Here is a 22,701-nt window from a genome sequence, read left to right as displayed (position 1 = left end):
CTGGCCACTGATGTGGTAGCCTGTTCAAGAAAGTTGAAACATGTCTTCATATCAAATTCCACCCAGCAAAAAAGCTTCATTCCCTCTACAGGGGCTAGAACACCTTGCCAATGAAGTACTTGGATATTATTTTTTTTAATTAATGCTCTAGTATATTCACACAAAGATGTAGATATTGACTACAGAATATGATTTTTTTTAACTGGAAGAGACCATGCCAACTGAGCCATAAAACAAGTGAAAGCTATTATTATTTCTAACAAAAAAGGCTATGGGGTGTGTGGGTGGGAGAAGCATCTCTCAAAAAGAAAACTAGTTAGTGCTAACTTAATGGAAGAAAAACATGAAAATTATCATGGCCATCATGGATGCTGTTCAGGGACACAGGGATCTGGATACCAGGGAAATGGCAATTGTATTCAGGGTTATTTTACCTGATTCACATATAAATGAAGACGATTCAGATTTGGGAATTTAATGGTCCACAGCAAACCATGTGGCTGTAATACCTGTATATTGTTGACTATAGAATATGTGGACAATAATAATGGAGACGCATAAAAATTACAGGGGATTGCCTTATGTAGAGGAAATGGTGATCTAGACCCAATTCAACTAAGCATTTAAGCAACATGCTTAAGTCCCACTGACTCCAACATCAACCTTACTGCAGTGCCCTAATGCTGATCTGAGTAAAATGTAGCATATACGTTTGTAGATTTTTTTCCCCCTAGGGTCATGTTCCTTTTCCTTGGCGGGGTGGGAGTGTTTCAAACCTTCACTTTTAATCCCCATCTCCTGCAAATCCTTTTGCCTGTTCTTAAATTTAAGCATGAGTAGTCCCAGGCAATAGGTCTTCCAAAAGACAAATGACATGCCAAAATCTAAGCAAGTGTGTGATTTCAGGTTGTAAGTGCCTTAGAAGCTGAAGTCAAATTCAGCACTTCACTAGAGGTGAGTAGCATCTTCCAGGACTGGGCATTTAGATCTAAAATAAGTTGAGAAACATAGTCCTCTCAATCAACAGTGCTTTCAGCACCAGTAGACAGAATGGCTAATCAATAAAGGGCTTGCACCACTTTCCTCCTTTCAAGGTTACAATATGCAAGACAAAGCTTTTTTGCAGTTGTAGGCTTTTTTCCCTTCTGTAATTTGTTGAGCTTCTGCTAATTATTCAAATTCAAAACTTTACTTTCCCCAACTAATGCACCAAAGTGCTTTTCATGTTGAAAATCATGGATGATCTTTTCCAGGATCCATTACTTAGATGCCTCATGACAAGTTTTCATTCTGCTTTTCTGATGTTGTACCCTGCCTGCCAACACAACTAAAATCTCAGCTCTTCAGTCACTCCAATAGCATGTCACCTGAATCTACAACATTAGTCTTGAAAAAAAGCACAGTTTTATTGTACTGCTTTGTAAAAAAAAAAATTATGCAGCCCTGCTCTCTTCTCATTATTCATTCTTAGTTGCCAGGCTGTAATAAATGCAGATGAACATGAATTTTTGCTAAACATTTTCCTCTGTGGGTAAAGAGTCCACATTTCATTACAAAGCAGATGATACATTATTTAGTAAAAGTACAGTGAGAAGAGTAAAAAATTAGAACACCACACAATTATTTTTTCCTTGGGAGGAATACATAAAATTCACTCGAAAGACTGAGTATCAAAGAAAAGTATTAAAAAAAGAATTTATAATATGCTGAGATTTTCTCCCCTCCCAATGTACAGACATTTCAGTGGATAAAATATTTTTGTCCCCCAAAATAGATGCGTTGGTAAGAAAGTTAGAAACAAAACCAGACAGATGCACATAGATAATCTGGGATTTTGAAGATCAAATTTTAAAACCTTGTAAGTGTATAGAATCTACTTTAACTATACCACACAAGGCAAAATTCATCCCTGCTCAGAGAGCAAGTACAATTTCTATGTGCCATCTTAGTACCCTAAAGCCCTCCAGGCAACAAAGTTCCATGGCACAAAATTTAAGAAAAAGTTCTTTTCCTTTAACATTACATTGGTGACTTTATGACACAATGTCTGCAGAGACCTTCCTGAATTCCCTAATAAATGCAGAAATCCAGCCAAATAGTTCTTGAGAGTCTTGATCTGGTGATTCCCCAAATTTTACCTGTGAATTTGAAAGAGAAAAAATACTAAATGTTTAACATTATCCAAATAGCTTGAACAGCATCCAAGATTTTCATGATCAGTGCGCAATATTAAATGCATTCATTGTTATTGGTATTACAATTCTAGGAACATCTAGAGGCCACAGTTGAGACTGGGGCTCCCTTCCACCAGACATCATCCAAACATACAACAACAGATGGTCCATGCTGCAAAGAGCTTAAAATCTAACGTGACAAGTTTGAGAATGGAAGTATAATTACCCCCGTTTTACAGATAGGTAATACAGAACAAAGGGCTTCCTCCTAAAAACTTCCATTCACATTAATGGTGTCGGCTCAAGCCCAGAAAGATTAAATGACTCGTCCAAGGTGATACAAGAATCTTTTGCAGAGCTGGTAACTGAATCCAGACCTCCCATGTCTCAGTACATTGCGGTTAGCTCAAGATTATCCTTCCCCTCAATTTAGTGTTATTCTGTGGTTTCAACGCCTACATCACCAAAATTCCAGGTCCATCAACAAATCATCAGAACTTATCACTGACCCATAGTGACAACTGAGAAAAGAGATTAAATAACCACAGAACCTGAGTTATCCCTACCGCTGATTTTTTCATGTCCCAGCTGAGACATACAGAGGGCGCAGTGTGGCTAAAATTATACAGCTGTTGCCTATGCTTTGGCTAAATGTATAGCTTTGTGTTCCAGGGATAGCAATTTAACAGATTACACAATAAACACATTCAGTGTTAAGACTATTTTTAATCCTATATTTTAATTAAATCAATTAGCCAAACCACAAAAAAATAGAGCTGTTCAAAAAAAAGAGGGGGGAAATCATGAAAAAAGGAAATCTTTTCTTGTTTTTTATTTGAAATTTAAAAAAAAAATTTAAATTGACTGGCTCTAGATTTGATAAAAATAAACATAAGAATAACTGAAAGTTTTATCTACAGTTTTCTTGATTATTTTTTCAAATTATGACATTTCATCATAAATTTCAAAATTCAAATCATTTCAACCAGCTCAAATAAAAACAGTAAAGTTCTGGAATGGGTATCTCTCAATGACTCTTGCTGAAACTGTTCTACTTTGTGTAAAATGCTTGAATAATCACTGTGAGAAACAATGAGACAGAGAATTACTCTATAGCACTGGTGGGCAACCTGCGGCCCGCAGGCCAGATACGGCCCATGAGGATAAGCTGGTTGCAGGCTGCGAGACATGCTGCTGACATTGACCATCCACAGGCCTGGCCCGCCGCAGCTCCCATTGCCTGGGAACGGCGAACCCCGGCCACTGGGAGCTGCGGGGGGCTGTGCCTGCAGATGGTCAATGTCAGCAAAATGTCACAATCAGCTTACCCTGATGGGTCGCATGTGGCCTGCAGGCCACAGGTTGCCCACCACTGCTCTATAGCCATGTGGTTAAGGCACTCACCTGGATTGGGGGCAGAACTGGATTTCAGTCCCTGCTCCAATTAATATTTAACTATTTGTAAAAAACGGAACAGTTTTGGCAAGAGAGATTGATGGGGACGCACCCTACAGTCTGGTGGTGAGGGTACTCTCCTGGGAGAAAGGATTCAACTCCCTGCTCCAGAGTAGGAATTCAAACATGGGTCTCCCAAATTAGTTCGCTAACCACTGGGGTACTGAGTAGAAGCAGGGATGTCGTTACCTCTTCCTTTGTTTTCTTTCTCAAGCCCTTAATTTCCTTTCCTCTTGTTAAAACAAAACACTGAGTTTCAGGCTGAATGACACAGCTGGTTCAACCTGAAACTTTTTTCTTTTGAGTCACCAGAAATTCTGAAAAAATCAGTTTCAGTTAGACCAGAACCAAGATTTTTCTTCCTATTTTTTTCAGCTGTTAGCAAACTTTTTTTTTTTTAAAACCCTCTTCACATAGCTCTCCCCATGCTCCCATTATCTTCTATAGCCCCAGCACCCTGGTCAGACTGCATCTCCTGCAATGCACCATTTTCTCCCCTCTAGCAACACATCCTGGGAGCTGCTGGACCTGGTTCATTGCAGGAGGCATAGTCCTGCTACATAGAAGAAAATGGGGACATATCTCCTTTGACCCAAATATTTCTGTTTTCAGTCATTTGGTTTTCTAATGAAAAAAAAAAAAACAAAATTTCTGCGGAAAGCAGAAACTCTGAAAATAATTTCATTTAATTAAAAACAGAAATTCCACCAAATAAAAAAAAAAGAGTTTTGGGGGAGGAATTTTGATGCTCTCTAGAGATAATTCACATAATGTGCAATCTATTAGAAAACAACAAGTGAAAGCAGACGGACTATAAAGTCTAGAGCTGGGAAAGAGATTTAAGGTTCAGATCAACTACAGCCCTCGTATAAGTTCTCTGGCTTTAGGGCATATGATGGTTCTTTAATTAAACCCCAGTAAATGATTTAAAGTTAAGAGGTTTGTCATCATTTTCAAGGGCAATTCCTCAATGTCATCAATAAGTTAAGACCCTATAGTGTTAGAAATGGCTTTTCTAACAGATCAGGAGAAATCTAGAGAACTAGCTCAACAGGTTCATAATAAGAGAAGTTTAAAAAGGCATTTTGTAATTCTTCAAGGCTTTATCTTGTCTATAACTGAGAGCTACAGTCCTCCCAAGACTGGATAGCATTCTAGTAGTATTACAAGCTGCAACTGAAACGAATGAATGATCTGATTAAGGAGATATTACTTGTTCAGTTGATTAACAATTTCCTGTCTCTCTCTCTCTCTACATTATCATTCCAATAATCAGATTCTTATTTGTGACCATGGGTCTAGGATCTAGAGAAAAGGAGATGGACCACTGAAAACATTATAGGTTGGTATCAGCTCAGTAGTTTTGACACTGCACTCCTAACTGCACCTCTTGGGTGCTGGAAGCCTTTGGTCTTTGGCAGGCCTCCCAACAGGCCTATTGCTTATGGGTGCTGTTCAGTTTATAGTATAGTATAGTTTAGTATTCATGCAAACATACACAGTTGTCTGCTTGCTTTAGACACTGTCCTATAAAACCATGTTCCAGAATAGGACCCTCTAGAAAAGAGCACTCCTTTCTTTCTGTTTGAGGGAGTTAAGCCAAACTCACAATATTGAAATATCATTATAAAACCAAATCCTGAGGCACCTTTTGTCCACAAGACAGCTTGAAACCTGTGGGTCTCCTGTGAATGGGGGACAAAGAGGTCCTACAGGGGATGATTCCACACTCCACCCTAGCATGGCTTGTTGGTGCATGTGTATAGCGTAAATCCAGATGGTGGGGCCACAGAGCAGCAGTCCACATGCAGCAGCAGTTGGACCAGGTGACATGGTGCAGCTTCATGGGTAGATTGGCTGCAGGACAACAATTCTGTTTTGCGGCAACTTCCATGGTTTCAAATTTTGATTTCCTTTGGTACTGGAACAAAACCAAATTCTTTTGAATGTTTTTGCGAAAATGGAATTGTGCCAGAATGTCTGCTTTCCAACCAAAACTTGGGCTTTTCAGTTCAGGGAGGTGCATGCCAGGCTGGGTAAGGCATGGACCTGGAAGACCTAGGTGCAAGTCCTTGCTCTTCCTGATTCATCCCAGATCACTTTGAAGCAAGCAGAGCAAGGACTTGAATCTAGCTCTTTCCCATCCCAAGCCAGTGGCCCTAACCACAAGGCTATAACCTCAGAGTTGCTGTCGCTGCAATTTCACTGAAAATGTTCTGACCAGCTCTATCCATGAGTGACCCATGCCCTAGTTCTGAGGATAAGCATCCTTTCCTACTTTCCCCACTTTTCTACTGTTTTCTTTTTACACAGGCTTTGGCTGCAGGCTCAGGATAGGATCCTTAGTGTATGTCCAGTAGTTCACATTTGGCTTGTTACACTATGTTGAGGCTGTTCTTCTGTTTTTAAAAAGCAACAAGAGATACCAAGGAACCTTTGTACACTGTTATAATGTTACTGCTAGTAAAACATTACTAATTAAAATTTCCTGGTCAAACATCTCTTTAATCTTCTGCTGATGCTCAGACAGGGTCCCCGAAGGTCACTCAGATGTCGTCATATTTTGTAGTATTTTGTCTACTACCACGTTGAACAGCAGGAAGAAACATACTTTTAGTGTTAACTGTTTTTATACAACCAATTATTTTAAAACAAAAAAGATTTTGAGGTGTTGGTCCAGGGCTCTGAGCACAGGCCTGGGCACAAGATCTTATTGTTCCAGCTGTTAATGTTGACCCTGTCTGTGGTCATGTTCAATTCATTGAGGCTAGCACTTTTAAAAAAAATCTTCTAATGTTATCACTCAACCAGTGTTAGCAAATGGTGGGAGTGTCACTGTACGGTGGCTGCAGGTGTTTCTACAATTGTCCTCTAATCATGCTCAGAGGAAGTCTAGCCGTCATGGTGGTAAAAATGTTAGCACGTAGTCACCAGTGTTCCTACTGCTGCTCCTTTGGCCTGAGTGGTTAGCCAATATTCAGGACCTCACCTGGCTGTTTCCATTAGGAGGAGAAATTGATAAGAGTCAGATATTTCTTTGGGGCAAGCCTGTTTATTTACAAATGAATGCACACAAAGTGCTGTTTCCCTGACACAGTAGGAAAAATCAGGAGGCAGTTTCCTTGTTCAGAAATCCAAACTTGATTTCCAGCCAGTCCTGTGCCCAAGAAGCTCCACCTCTTCTCCCTCTCAGAACACATTGTCTGCTTCTCTCATGGTCTCTCTCTCTCTCTCTCTCCGACACACACCTGAAACTATCAGTCCCAGGGATCCCTTTTGGCCCACACAGTCCTGCCTCTGCCCTGGGCTTGCATGCAGTCTAGTGCCTTGGACTGTGGCTTCTATTGTTTCAGCTAATACTAAGAAAATGGCATTTAATTGCTTCCTCATTTCACCTGAATGAAAGACAGCTGGCATGCTCAACTTGTGAGGTTTGTGATAGCTCACAGACCAAAGATGTTTTCAGGCAGCCACTAATAACCTCCAGCATAACACCACTATTCCTACAGCCAGTGGAGCTGAGCCAGTGATACTACAATGCCAGGAGATTTTTTTTAAATGTCATTGTGCACAAAGCTTTAGAGTTTCTGCCTCAGTTTCCTCTCCTGGACAACTGGGATAACAGCCTGATGTACTTCATGTGGGTGCTATGACTTAAGTTTTGGAAAGATCTTGAAGATGAAAAGTCTATGCAAGTGCTAAATATTTATTCTTTTGTTTACCATGGACTCTTAAGCCCTGTTTATATATATATAATAATGGTTTGAATTTTGAAGGTGAGCACCTGCATTTCCTGTTGTCATCAATAGTAGCTGGAAGTGCATAGCACCAGTGAAAATCCGGCTATAAATCTTCAGAAAAAATAAATGGCAAATGCTTATTCAAATAATTCTGCCACTGATCTATACACAATGTGGGATATGAAATTTCTTATCAGAGTTACACATAAATCCATATTTACTGAGGGAAGTATATCTAAAACATGTGTAAGTTGCATTTATGGAAGGTTGTGCATTTTTAGAAAACAGCTTTTAAAAAATGTAGATTCCTTTCAATTATGTTTTAATATAATATGTACCAGTGTGTCACTGTAGAGCTTCTTCATTTCATCACATCTTTTTGACAATTGGGAAAGGTGTCCTTCATGCTTCTGAATTAGACCCTGTAATAAATTGTTTTAAAAACCCCACAATGTTGAGTAGATACAAGGAGACAGTATGAAAGCAATACTCAACAGCAATCAGATGATTCATTGATAACAAAAAGGAAAACGCAGGTCAAATTTTCCATGTGCCACCAAGACTGTGAGATATGCAAAATATAAGCATACCCCAAATCTTCTGCATTTCCATATAAATATCAGATTAACAAAGACAATGAGATAGTATCTGAATTTGAGAGCTCTCAGAATTTTGTCCACTGAGATGACTTAAATCTATTAAAAATAATTAAAGTAAAAAATGCAAGTTAAATATTGCAGGGTCCTGATTTTCAGGGGATTTGCTGCTTGAGCTTTATTAGCCACTATGCATGTGCACCTGCAGACACTGTTGCTGCATTCTAACACTTGTGCATATGGGATTTAGTGCATCAAAACATGCATGGCTTAAGTTGCACATACTTATATCCAAGTTACCTGCTGGAAATAAGGCTACAGAAATCTAAATTTTGAAACTGGGGGTGTTTCTTAACAGCTGTTCTCTTCTAATTAGTCTTATCAAACAATGTGTATTATTACAATAGCTTAGTATTCATCAATGGCTAAAAGATGACACTTCAATCTGCCCAGTCTAAGGGATAGCACGTGGTTGCGTTGCTTCCGGAGAAGCCAGGAGGAAGACAGTGATGTGGGAAATCAGTCTCTCTGCCAGTCTCCCTGCTGTTTGGAGACAGAGTATTCCTGGGGTAGTGTACTCCCTACTGTGCCAACACAGACCTGACACCATGTGCACTGTGGGGGAAGAGGGGGCTCTACCACCACACCCTACCCACCTGCATGGGGAAGGGACGTAGCCGCTCTGTAGAGCCTGCTCCCCTCCCCGTGCTGCTACCTATAATGCGAGTAGTAAAGCTGGTTGAAAAAATGTTGACTGAATTTTTTCAGGTGAAAAATGCCTTCTCATCAAAACCAAAATGTTTTGGGAAGGTTTCTCGGGCCTAGGATGGAATTTCTAGTCAGAAAAGAGAGCCCTCTGTGAGCATAATCAATAGTCAGGGAGTTACCAAACTCACCAGCGATATGGGAGACCCAGATTCAAATTCCTGCCCTGCTGGATTAGGAGTAGGATCTTGAATCTGGGTTTCACACATCCCAGGTGAGTGTCCCAGGCACCAACGTATCAGCTATTCTGGGACAGCTCACATTGCCCTTCCTTCTCTCATGATAGGACAAGAAGCAATGGGCTTAAATTGCAGCAAGGAAGGTTTAGGTTGGACATTAGGAAAAACTTCCTAACTGTCAGGGTAGCTAAGCACTGAAATAAATTCCTTAGGGAGGTTGTGGGATCTCCATCTTTGGAGATTTTTAAGAGCAGGTTAGACAAACACCTGTCAGGGATGGTCTAGCTAATACTTAGTCCTGCCATGAGTGCAGAGGACTGGACTAGAGACTCTTGAGGTCCCTTCCAACCCTATGATTCTATGGTTTTTTTGCAAAAAATTTCACAAGGCCTCATTTTTATTCTGCATCAGAATAAAACCAGATTCTGAAATCTCAAGAATTTTTGTGGAACAGAAACGTTGGTTTCCAGCCAGCCCTAGTAAGTAGCCATCACAGAGACATAACCATCGGTTTGTACCCTATTACACCATGCGTCAGGTGGAAAGCCAGGTTATATTGAGACCTAACCAAGTAGAATATATTATTCATCAGCTATCTCCAGCCTAAATAAAGTTCTGGTAAATGTTACCTTTAGTTCCTTGTAGAACTGTGACTCTTGGGTTGTTGCCTTGATAGTCTTGGACTTGATAAACTTTCTGTACTGAATAACATTTTCCAATTCTTTCTTTAACACTAGCCACAAAACAGAGAGGAAGTGAAACATTTCAAGAACTTCAGTAACAGTAACACTCATTAAGTTGTGTAAAGGCCTGCCTATGCCTCACAGAAAATCATACAAACTTGAACCTCCAGCTCCATAGCACTGGCTGCTACCATTTGAGCTATAGGACCAACTGCAGTAGATGGCAGCAAGAGAAGGTTATTATCCCAGAGGTGGGGTAGACCACTAGAACCAGGTGCTGAGTTCCAGAGGCTGACTGGGAGTGCAGTCCAGCCCTCTTTCTCCTCTACCCCAGGAGTTGGGGGAGCTCCTGCCTTATGTGGTGTCCCCAGGAGGTAGGACTGGCCCCTGGGGCCACATGCTGGGGATGGGATTGGTTGAACGGGAAGTTTGACCCATATCTCTTTCTCCTCCCTCCACCTTGGGAATTGGCAGAGCTACATTTGGTGCCCCCAGAGGGAAGGGGAATGCATCATATGATGGGTCCAGGTTCATGGGTGAACCCAGTCCAATTCTCTTTGCCCCATCCCCCAACACTACAGATAATCTGGCAGCTCCTAGTAGGTGCAAGTACACAGTGTCTGTTGTTGCAGATTTGGCCATGGCAGCATGTGCCTGGCCTTAAAATGGCCAGTGATTTGGGCAGGCTGCCAAAATGCTCCCAAGGAACACAAGTGACAGAAGGGAAATAGGAAAGGAGTACTTGTGGCACCTTAGAGACTAACCAATTTATTTGAGCATGAGCTTTCGTGAGCTACAGCTCACTTCATCGGATGCATCCGATGAAGTGAGCTGTAGCTCACGAAAGCTCATGCTCAAATAAATTGGTTAGTCTCTAAGGTGCCACAAGTACTCCTTTTCTTTTTGCGAATACAGACTAACACGGCTGTTACTCAGAAGGGAAATAGTGATTTTTAATAGTTAATAGCTCAGCAAAAGCTGAGTGCAATTTCATGGGACATGCTAAAAAAGCACTTCAGTAGCCCAGGGGTGTACGTCCGATCAAAGACCTGCTGCAAACAGGAGCAGGAGAGCTTCTCTGAGAAAAGCTCACAATTGTCCTTTATAAAAATGGCAATCTGAATATAGGAGTGACTACCAGCTCCCCTCATAGTTAGTGCTTTTGTCATTTTGCCTAGCATAGAAGATAGACTTCTTGGTCAACAGTTCCATTTATCATCCCTAGCACACTTTTTTAAAGGTAGATAAAACGTTTGTAAGCCTCTTGCTTCTGATAAAATTGAAATACATTTGTATTTGTTTTTTATGCCTTTGTTGCTCTGCAAGGGCCAAATCCAAAGCCCATTCACTTCAATGGTCCTCACACCAATGAATTCAATCACCCTTTACATCTAGCCCCAAATTCCTTCAAAACCCTCCCAATTGCTATCTTATACTTGACCTCCCAGTTTTGCTCCTTTATACTGGCTTCACTAGAGGTGCATTTCCACTTACTGAACATACTGGTTTAGCTCAAATGGCTTCTTGAATTTCATTACTTAACTATATTGAGTTTTGCCTTGCTTTTCTGCATGCCTCCTAGAAGTAATTTTGATAGAGCACCTGTATCACTTAACATCTGAATTTAAGGCAAACTTAATGGATTTTGCTATTATCAGACAGTATATTTTGATAGATAATTTCTAAACCATATGGACACAACAAATATTTCTCTTTAAAATTCCACATGATAACATGACGGTTATATATAGCCATGGCAACCTCTTACCTCAATATTTTGAACTTTTGCCTCTCTTTACAAACTACAAAATAAGTGCAATGAAAACCTGTTTCGAGTGACTGCACAATGTATGAAAGTCTTTCTGTGAATTTAAAAAACATATTTACATACCATCAACTTCAGCACGGAGACCTTTAACGGAAGCTGGAAAGGAACAGAATGGGAGATTGGAGGGAGGCAAACAAATGTTAATAAAAATTATGCACATAATGTGAAGATGGGGACTTTTGCAAAAGGGTTTTTTTATCCTCTTACCACCAGGAACAGCTTCAAATTCTGTCAACTCCTGAGAAAATTTAGCCAAATCAGGCTCATGTAAGAAGATCTGTTCCACAAGGGCATGAAGCAAGGTGATCTTCCTCTCCTTACCCCGCAGCAGCGATAACTACAAATAGAATACAGCAATAAATTGACAGTCTAGGTTATTAGACATTTTTTAAAAATTGGAAAAGCAGGGATGTTGATAGCTCCTAGGTAAATTTGACAGGAATAGAAAACACAATGGAATTAAACCTTTCTCTTTTCAATCTGCCATCCCACATACATTTCTGGTTAAAATTAACTTTGCATTTTCTCAGGTCCTTTCTTGTTCCTTTGTAATGTCTCATTTTTCTTTTTGAAAACTTAATGTATCTTAATTGACTGCAATTGATTCTGCATCTCCAAATATGCTCCTATCCCGGTTCCCATTTAAAAGCACTATGTGGTGTTCATGTAGACAGTAAGGTTCCTTAGTAGAATCTGGGGAGATGCTTTGTGCAGAAAATGATTTTGAACATATTTTTCATTATAATAGATGTGGCATTACAGTACTTATAAAAAAAATAAACTGTCTCAGAACTGTCATTCGCATTATAAATTACACACTCGCATACTAAAGTCTTCTGTGGGAAAAGAAATCTGAATAATTAAAAAAACTCTCTTCTATTTACAGACCAAGCAAAATCTGATAATATTCTTAAAAGGTTCAAAGCATCTTATAGAATATGCATTCAAATCCTAGTTCTGGGATCAGATCAGATTCTGTTATTGCTGAGTGGCGTGAGGAAGGGGATGCATGGACGGGAACTGTGCTCAGTGGCAACATTTACTGCTGGCAAATCTTAATGAGGCAGGGAAAGATGTGATGGAAAAGTCAGTTCTTAAACAATCTCTTAACTAAGGGCCTAATTATGGTTGGGGGGAAGGGATAGCTCAGTGGTTTGAGCATTGGCCTTCTAAACCCAGGGTTGTGAGTTCAGTCCCTGAGGGGGCCATTTAGGGATCTGGGGCAAAAATTGGGGATTGGTCCTGCTTTGTGCAGGGGGTTGGACTAGATGACCTCCTGAGGTCCCTTCCAACCCTGATATTCTATGAACCTGTTTACTCTATGTTCCCGCAGCAAGTGCATAGGATTGATATGGCTGTATAGGGTTAATGTGCCTGGTGGAGCCAGTTGGGCACTCAGATGGTCAGCAGCTTTGAATAGCCCAGAAGGGATATATCAGGATGGAGAGATACCAGCTTGAGCCTGGTGAGCTGTGCTGGGGGACTGAATCCTTTGCCTTTGAAAAGATGTAGCAGGTACCACTAGTGAGCATGGTGCTTTCCCAAGCAGCTCTGGGACTTTTCTATCTACTTCTGGACTCTGCAGGCGTAATGCTTCCAGTCACCAGTGCTCTTCCCCCACTCGCATGCCCCACCCCCCTCAACCCTACACACAGCTCTGCCACACCTGGCAGCTTTCCCACAGCCCTTAGTTTAAAAAACCCTCTAGAACCTTTTTAATGTTACATGCCAGCAGTCTGGTGTGTTTTGGTTTAGGTGGAGCACATCTTTCCTGCATAGGTTCTTTCTTTCCCAAAAGGTTCAAGGTTCCCCAGTTCTTGATGGACCTAAAACCCTCCTCCCTGCACCATTGTCTCATCCACACACTGAGACCCTGCAGTTCGTTCTCTCTCTTCCTGGCTCCGCATGTGGGCAATTTCAGAGAATGCAACCATGGAGGCTGCGAAACAGGAGTGCTGCAGCTGCAGAGGTTCACACTCAGGGGGTGGAAAGGCCGCATAGCCTACCCTGTGCAGGAAGAGTCAGACCCTTGGATCTGGCACACTGAAGGGGTTCCTCCTAGAGACTGTCACAAAACTGGGGGCATAGCACCGATCCTGTGGATCTGTGACAGGCGGTCTGACTAGGGGTGGGGACACTCTATTGTGTCCCTGAAAGTCTCTTCTACATACCTGTCTGTCTCCCTTAGCTCCTCCAGTGCAGCCACTCTGGCCTCAAGAGCCCATACGGTCTCTCTGAGGGCCATGAGCAACTTGTACCGTATGCTCACCTATGCCACCAGCCCATGAGGAAGGTAATTGTACATGCTGAATTCAGGGCAATAAACTGGATAGCCCCACTCTGCTGCTGGGCTGCATTATTTTTACTCTTGCAGGTTTTTGTGCTGGGGAGAGTTATTGGCCTAAGTTTAGAGTATGTTTGTTAGATGTATGGGGAGGGGGGAGTACCCCCCCCCTTTTCTCCTTCCTGTGATTCTTTTCTGGGAAGCTTTTCTGGCACCCGTCTAGAACTTATGTTATAGTCCGTTAGCCTCCTCCCCTGCTGCTGAGCACTCAGCAGCCAAACTTTCCTTACCTTGTTAGCTCACTCTGTCTTACTCTGTCTTATTATGCACTCTCACTCTGTCATAGGGCTCCCCCTGCTCAAGAACTGGACCTGGAAGGAGTGCCTCTTGCACTAGCTTTCTAAACTTCCTGGTTCAGAAACTCTTCTGGTCAGTTAAGAGCTGGCTTGTTAAATCACTGCTCTCTCTGAGTTGGCTCTGCCCCATGTCAAGAGATCCTAAAGGGGTTATGGATCAAGGGACAGCAGGCTACAGCCTTGTTAGTAAGCTCTCAGAGGTTAATGACAATTAGTTAACCCATTTTTAAACCCAAATGTGCTTGCACAGGGCTAAAGGAAAATCACGTTTAACATTATGTTAGTTAATATGTGCTGTAACACAGTGTTTTCAATGCTAGGAAAAAGTGTTAATTCACTTTGGTCAAAGAAGACAATCGAAATCCTTTGGCCATCTCTCTTCCAGCCTTTTCATTTAAGTAGTTCCCAATGGCTAAGATGTACTCCAACACAGCAACAAATTTCTGGCTGGCTTGCAGCTCTTTGCACGCTCGGATCTTCTGGTTTATTAGCTGAAACACAAAAGCGTGACTTCAGTTCAACTGGAAGGTGTGAGTAAAATGAGGTCTTTACCTCTCTCTCTTTGTTAGGTCTAATTGTTCTTAGCTGAAGTACACAAGCAATATTTTAGCTGTTGTAGGCCTGTCTTTACATTAATTTCTTTTGGAGGACAGGCCAGAGCTTCTCATGAACCCCTTATTAAAATTCTCCCATCAAGATAAAAGGAATGTTGGCACGATTTCCCTGCTTCTGATGAGGACATGCCCTTCCTGAATCCTGCCAAATTATCCATGCCATAAAAATGCCATGAAGAACACATATTTTGCTATTGGAATACACCAGATTGCCCCATCAGGGGAAATGGATAGCCTAGAGCCCAGCAGAATGACTCTATCCTTCCCCCCACTCCTGCCCATTTCTAAGTATACCAGCTGAGCACCGTGCTATCTTATCAAAATACTCCATACATTTTTTCCAGGAACAAACCTAATCATTTCCAGCAAATTTAATATCACTGTTTGCCCACTGATGCTGCCTTCTTTCTATGGTTAGGGATAAGAGATTTTTTTAAAAAATAGGAAAAACAAGTGAATAAATTCTCCAGTGCCTCACACTTCTTGTGTACAAGATACAAAGTATACAAAGTTTGTAGGAAGGGGGAAAACTGTACATCAGAGTCAGGCACTGTAGTAAAGTATATTGATAATACAATACTCTTTTATGTATAAATTCTACACATTACACATATATGTTATTCAGCCCAAGTAATAAGACACCTAGGGAACTAATATACTGTGCAGTGAGTAATAAATCACCATTTTATTATAACTTCAAAGCAATCATTAAACCACATTCTGCAAATATTCAGTTATTTGGTTTCAGTGTGGGAGGGCAGGAGTGTAACACTGAGCTAGACAGGGTCAGAAATGTGTGTCTCACCAGTGTTCTCGCTCTAGTCTTGTTCTGAATTGTGCTCAATGTTACTATGGTTTTAATTAGACCTAGGGTTGTCAACCCTCCAGGACTGTCCTGGAGTCTCCAGGAATTAAAGATTATGTCATGTGATGGAACCTCCAGTAATACAGGCAACCAAAATTGACAACCCTAATTAGAGTTGACAGGGGACAGCAATTCCATTTTGTGGCAACTTTCATTTGTTTTCACTGCAATGCAGAATGAAAACAAAATCTTTTCAACATTTTTGCAAAAAAACAAGTTTGTGAAAATGTTCATTTTCAGCTCAAAGTGTGTGCGCAGCCTGGTGGTTAGGGCTCAGGCCCGGAGAGGGAAGATGCAAATTCCAGTATCTGCTGTGCCTGATTCAGTGTAGATTTTTTTTCCTCAGCTTACTCTGAACCAGAAAAAAGCAGGGACTTGAACTTGCGTAACCCATCTCTTTGGCCAGTACTCTAACTAGGCCAGGGGTTCTCAAATGTCATTGCACCACAACCCCCTTCTGACAACAAAAATTACTACACAACCCCGGGAGGGGGACCGAAGCCCGAGCCCACCCGAGCCCTGCTGCCCTGGGGTGGGGGAAGGCAAAGCCACAGCCCCCTGGGCAGGAAGGCCAAAGCCAAAGCCCGAGCCCCGGCGCCCTGAGCTGAAGCCCTTGGGCTTTGGCCCTGAGTGGTGGGGTTCGGGCTTTGGCTTCAGCCCTGGCGGTAGGGCTCAACTTTCAGCTTCAGCCCAGGCCCCAGAAAGTCTAACACCAGCCCTGGTGACCCCATTAAAACAGGGTCGCGACCCACTTTGGGTTCCCAACCCACAGTTTGAGAATCACTGAACTAGGCTATAGAGTCAGTGAGTACCTAGCTCTGCGTGTGTGTGTCTCTCTCTCATCAAAACCAATGCATCTCTGTGAAACATTTTGACTTCATGAAGTTGTTCCAACCAGCTCTAGTTTTAATGTCATTGCTCCAACTATAGGGGCAAGAGGCCCTGGAACTCAGGAAGGGATTTAAATTAACAGGGGAGCACTTCTCCTGTTGGCTGACCAATGGGAGATGGAGAACCTGAGGAGGTGTGCGAGGAGGGGTCCAATCCAGCCTTCACAGGCATATACTCTACTCTGGGCTGTCCTTCCCACTGCCAGTCCAATCAACAGCAGGGTGAGTCAGAGGAGTTAACATTTAAAAAAAATGCTACAGTGTTTTACCATAGCAGATCCCCAAACACAGCAATGTCACTAATATATGCTGTTCTAGTTTGGGCTTTTTTGGGGGGGTGGGGGGGACTATTATTGTAGACTACTGTGGCTTTTTTAAAAAAACAAAATAAAGGATTCACCCATCTAGTGCCTTAAAAACGTATTCCAGGCAACATCCACAAAATGTCAGATGCGCTGATTGGTTTAAACTGTGTCTCATGTCATTCCTAAGGTCCTGCATTCTGCAGGTGGCATTGTGTTAATAAATGACCTCAAGTTTTGGCTTATCCAAGGGTATTTTAAACACACCAGCAGGTAGTACATATTGTATTTCAAATCTAGACCATCTCTAATTTAGTCTCATACTAGTTTTTACTCCCTTGGTTATAAAAGCCATGAGCCATATAGATCAAAACACTTTTGCACATTGCTTTTGAATAATGCAGTGAAATGACATCTTATACATCAGGCTGCCTGCATTATTACAATATGAGCTGTCAACATTATGGCTGGTGAACTGTTTCCCATTGAAAAGCTCACCTCACATACACTGACTTTTAAAATTTGCATCAAAGACATCTGGTGCTTTAATATGTAACTGGTGGATTTGAGTTAAACACAAACCATAAGCAAGTCATGTCACTTACAGGCTCCAGATCACTCATGCACCCAGGAAGTTCTCGTATCGTAAGCAAGAGATCCAATCTTTGGCCTAAATGAGGAATTTTACACATCTGCATAGGACAGGATAGAATCTGAATCAGTTGTGAAATAATCATCCAGCAAATATTGTATTAATCAAACATGTACTTTTAATAATGGGTTTGTCAATTCAGACCTAGACACAGATTTTTATAGCACTATTCTCATGTATTAATTTTACACTACCCCTAAAAATTTAGTCATACAATTGCACACATAAGGTGCATGTGCAAATTAACCACACAGATACACATGCATTTGGGGGCAGATGTCATTAAAAACAATGACACCGACCTCTTGGGAATAAGAATGAGCTCTTTCTACACACAATTCTGTGTCTAAAGTTTCTGGAAATCTGGCCCAAAACAATCCAATCCCTTCTTATTTTCAGTGGGAGCAGGGAGGATCATAAGATGTGCTTAACTTTTCTCCATAAGCTCTCCCTCCTGAGTGCCTCTCTATATCCTGACTCTGGCTGGGATTAGAAATATAAATGCCAAAATATCATAGGAAGGGCAGTTTCTTGAAGTGTTTTAACCCATGCTGGAAAAGGGAATCCCAGAAATCTCACGTGACATGTTTTTAATCACTGCTACATTTGCTTACCTCTAGCATAAACTGATCAACCACATGCAGCTCTGAAGGAGATCCCTTGAAGGACTGATACATTTCTAAATCTTTTGGAGTTGGCAGATATCTGAGAAATAATGAATGAAAATAAGAAGTTTTCTTTCCGAGAAAAATATTGTATGTATGTATACAGTTTGTCCATTCCATATATTGTACCTTTGGTATTTTGTATTATATTCTAGTTGTTCTCTTTCAGATTATTTAGTAAGCATACTTCCCAGGAGTTCAGTCCAAGTGCAGGGGAACCTAACATTAAGTGGCCACATACATATCTGGTGATCATAGTAATCAGTTAAACACATACATGTGGCCTGGGAAATAATAATGACATGCAGTACTTAAGCAGCAGCTTTTCATTTGTAGATCCAGCAAGAATCTTAGAATCATAGAATATCAGGGTTGGAAGGGACCTCAGGAGGACATGTAGTCCAATCCCCTGCTCAAAGCAGGACCAATCCCCAACTAAATCATCCCAGCCAGGACTTTGTCAAGCCTGACCTTAAAAACTTCTAAGGAAGGAGATTCCACCACCGCCCTAGGTAACACATTCCAGTGTTTCACCACCCTCCTAATGAAAAAGTTTTTCCTAATATCTAACCTAAACCTCCCCCACTGCAACTTGAGACCATTACTCCTTGTTCTGTCATCTGCTACCACTGAGAACAGTCTAGATCCATCCTCTTTGGAACCCCCTTTCAGGTAGTTGAAAGCAGCTATCAAATCCCCCCTCATTCTTCTCTTCTGCAGACTAAACAATCCCAGTTCCCTCAGCCTCTCCTCATAAGTCATGTGTTCCAGTCCCCTAATCATTTTTATTCCCCTCCGCTGGACTCTTTCCAATTTTTCCACATCCTTCTTGTAGTGTGGGGCCCAAAACTGGACACAGTACTCCAGATGAGACCTCACCAATGTCGAATAGAGGGGAACGATCATGTCCCTCAATCTGCTGGCAATGCCCCTACATATACATCCCAAAATGCCATTGGCCTTCTTGGCAACAAGGGCGCACTGTTGACTCATATCCAGCTTCTCGTCCACTGTAACCGCTAGGTCCTTTTCTGCAGAACTGCTGCTGAGCCATTTGGTCCCTAGTCTGTAGCGGTGCATGGGATTCTTCCATCCTAAGTGCAGGACTCTGCACTTGTCCTTGTTGAACCTCATCAGATTTCTTTTGGCCCAATCCTCTAATTTGTCTAGGTCCCTCTGTATCCTATCCCTACCCTCCAGCATATCTACCTCTCCTCCCAGTTTAGTGTCATCTGCAAACTTGCTGAGGGTGCAATCCACACCATCCTCCAGATCATTTATGAAGATATTGAACAAAACCAGCCAGAGGACCGACCCTTGGGGCACTCCACTTGATACCAGCTGCCAACTAGACATGGAGCCATTGATCACTACCCGTTGAGCCCGACAATCTAGCCAACTTTCTATCCACTGTATAGTCCATTCATCCAGCCCATACTTCTTTAACTTGCTGGCAAGAATACTATGAGAGACAGTGGCAAAAGCTTTGCTAAAGTCAAGGAGCAACACGTCCACTGCTTTCCCCTCATCCACAGAGCCAGTTATCTCATCATAGAAGGCAATTAGATTAGTCAGCGATGGAGAGAAGGGCGATATCTCGACAGTTGCCACAGACAGCCCTGTCTCCCTTTTTGAAAATGGTGACGATGTTAGCATTACATAAGTCAGCAGGGATTTCTTCGGTGTGCCAGATTTTGACGAGCAGCAAGTGAAGCTTGTTAGTCAGTGTTTCTCCCCCCACTTTCAGTACTTCAGCTGGTATGCCATCAGGACCTGCTGCTTTATTGTTCTTCATTTGTTTAATTGCTTTGCAGACCTCCTCAGGTGTTGGTAGGTTGGCAAGAGTTTCCCAGATTGGGTGCTGAGGGATATTTTTGGTTTTCAGCCAAAAGTACTGAGTTTTAGGTTTTCTGATTTAAAAAATCCAAAAAATGAAAGAAAGATGACACTTTCTACGAAAATGTTTGTTTACTTGAAAATCTGATTTTTCCCCAAAACATTTTTCCAATGGAAACTTTATACATTAGTCTAATATGTACATAGAAAATTGAAAGTTCAAAGCACCAAACAATGAAAGCCAGGAGTGGGAAAGTAAAGATTTACCCTAACTTTTCATAGATTCAGCCACACAGTTCCTCCAATGGGATTTATATGATTAAACCCTCATTCAGCCAGCTCCCCTAATGCAATTGGTTACAATGAATTTATTTCATATTTACTCCAAAATAAAAGCAGAATTTTGCCCACTAGTCATGACCTTAATATTTTAATGTTGCATTTAGCTGTAAAATGTTAGGTTTCAGAGTAACAGCCGTGTTAGTCTGTATTCGCAAAAAGAAAAGGAGTACTTGTGGCACCTTAGAGACTAACCAATTTATTAGAGCATAAGCTTTCGTGAGCTACAGCTCACTTCCTCAGATGCATATCGTGGAAACTGCAGCAGGCTTTATATATACACAGAGAATATGAAACAATACCTCCTCCCACCCCACTGTCCTGCTGGTAATAGCTTATCTAAAGTGATCATCAGGTGGGCCATTTCCAGCACAAATCCAGGTTTTCTCACCCTCCACCCCCCCACACAAATTCACTCTCCTGCTGGTGATAGCCCATCCAAAGTGACAACTCTTTACACAATGTGCATGACAATCAAGTTGGGCTATTTCCTGCACAAATCCAGGTTTTCTCACATCCCCCCCACCCCCATACACACACAAACTCACTCTCCTGCTGGTAATAGCTCATCCAAACTGACCACTCTTCAAGTTTAAATCCAAGTTAAACCAGAACATCTGGGGGGGGGTAGGGAAAAACAAGAGGAAACAGGCTACCTTGCATAATGACTTAGCCACTCCCAGTCTCTATTTAAGCCTAAATTAATAGTATCCAATTTGCAAATGAATTCCAATTCAGCAGTTTCTCGCTGGAGTCTGGATTTGAAGTTTTTTTGTTTTAAGATAGCGACCTTCATGTCTCTGATTGTGTGACCAGAGAGATTGAAGTGTTCTCCGACTGGTTTATGAATGTTATAATTCTTGACATCTGATTTGTGTCCATTTATTCTTTTACGTAGAGACTGTCCAGTTTGACCAATGTACATGGCAGAGGGGCATTGCTGGCACATGATGGCATAGATCACATTGGTGGATGTGCAGGTGAACGAGCCTCTGATAGTGTGGCTGATGTTATTAGGCCCTGTGATGGTGTCCCCTGAATAGATATGTGGGCACAATTGGCAACGGGCTTTGTTGCAAGGATAAGTTCCTGGGTTAGTGGTTCTGTTGTGTGGTATGTGGTTGTTGGTGAGTATTTGCTTCAGGTTGCGGGGCTGTTTGTAGGCAAGGACTGGCCTGTCTCCCAAGATTTGTGAGAGTGTTGGGTCATCCTTTAGGATAGGTTGTAGATCCTTAATAATGCGTTGGAGGGGTTTTAGTTGGGGGCTGAAGGTGACGGCTAGTGGCGTTCTGTTATTTTCTTTGTTAGGCCTGTCCTGTAGTAGGTAACTTCTGGGAACTCTTCTGGCTCTATCAATCTGTTTCTTTACTTCTGCAGGTGGGTATTGTAGTTGTAAGAAAGCTTGACAGAGATCTTGTAGGTGTTTGTCTCTGTCTGAGGTGTTGGAGCAAATGCGGTTGTATCGCAGAGCTTGGCTGTAGATGATGGATCGTGTGGTGTGGTCAGGGTGAAAGCTGGAGGCATGCAGGTAGGAATAGCGGTCAGTAGGTTTCCGGTATAGGGTGGTGTTTATGTGACCATTGTTTATTAGCACTGTAGTGTCCAGGAAGTGGATCTCTTGTGCGGACTGGACCAGGCTGAGGTTGGTGGTGGGATGGAAATTGTTGAAATCATGGTGGAATTCCTCAAGGGCTTCTTTTCCATGGGTCCAGATGATGAAGATGTCATCAATATAGCGCAAGTAGAGTAGGGGCTTTAGGGGACGAGAGCTGAGGAAGTGTATATATAAAGCCTGCTGCAGTTTCCACGATATGCATCTGAGGAAGTGAGCTGTAGCTCACGAAAGCTTATGCTCTAATAAATTGGTTAGTCTCTAAGGTGCCACAAGTACTCCTTTTCTTTCTGTAAAATGTTGTGCATTTTCCTTTGGATTTCCCATTGATGTTTTTATACTGTAACAGGTTCATTTTACACAGAGGAGGAATGCTTCAGAAAAAGTTTCCTGACTCATTGTAAATGTGTACAGTGTTTAGGCTCCTAGAACATACATCAGTTTTCCTAAATAATTGGGGCCAAGTTTTCAAAAGTTCCCATTTCAGCACCCAGATGTACTGGGCAGATTCTTAGAAATGATCATTTTCCTGCAGCTTCTGTTGTTCTGACTCCAGTGTTCTGAAGAGAAACTGCTAGGTACCAAAGACTTTTGAAAATCTGCCCACTTCATTTAGGTGTCTAAACGGGAACTGAAGGACACTGAGCTGTTTTGAAAATCGGGCTCTTGATTCTGAAATGTATATGAAATCTGTTTCATATAAGGAGAAAAAAGCTCTCGAACTCTTGCTGAAATTTGTAACTACATTAGACTCTGACAATACATTAGCACAGAACAGAATACCTGCCCTCATATAGAATCTAACACTACACACAGCTGCATCTATTAATGCTTCTCTCAACATCATCATTATATAAAACAGCACT

The 22,701-nt window shown here is 41.8% G+C and overlaps 1 protein-coding gene across 2 annotated transcripts in view; it reads right to left on the bottom strand.

Moving 5' to 3' along the window:
* Positions 1–1,669: 1,669 nt before the first annotated feature.
* LOC140897053 (formin-F-like) overlaps positions 1,670–22,701 on the bottom strand; it is a 28,517-nt gene continuing 7,485 nt past the window's right edge. The window contains exons 3-10 of one of the 2 annotated variants that reach the window (XM_073309323.1): positions 17,998–18,088; positions 17,337–17,423; positions 14,399–14,551; positions 11,628–11,757; positions 11,484–11,516; positions 9,539–9,642; positions 7,708–7,791; positions 1,670–2,138 (exon numbers count right to left, since the gene is read on the bottom strand). In XM_073309323.1, the coding sequence (XP_073165424.1) occupies positions 2,034–2,138; positions 7,708–7,791; positions 9,539–9,642; positions 11,484–11,516; positions 11,628–11,757; positions 14,399–14,551; positions 17,337–17,423; positions 17,998–18,088 (787 nt within the window). In that variant the 3' untranslated portion in view covers positions 1,670–2,033. The remainder of the gene's footprint in view (positions 2,139–7,707; positions 7,792–9,538; positions 9,643–11,483; positions 11,517–11,627; positions 11,758–14,398; positions 14,552–17,336; positions 17,424–17,997; positions 18,089–22,701) is intronic. The other variant, XM_073309324.1, reaches the window with a different exon arrangement.

This window comes from Lepidochelys kempii, chromosome 13 (genome assembly GCF_965140265.1).
Source record: "Lepidochelys kempii isolate rLepKem1 chromosome 13, rLepKem1.hap2, whole genome shotgun sequence".
Lineage (NCBI taxonomy): Eukaryota > Metazoa > Chordata > Testudines > Cheloniidae > Lepidochelys > Lepidochelys kempii.
The sequence above is the reverse complement of the archived record's forward strand: the minus strand, read 5'-3'. Positions and strand labels throughout refer to the sequence as shown.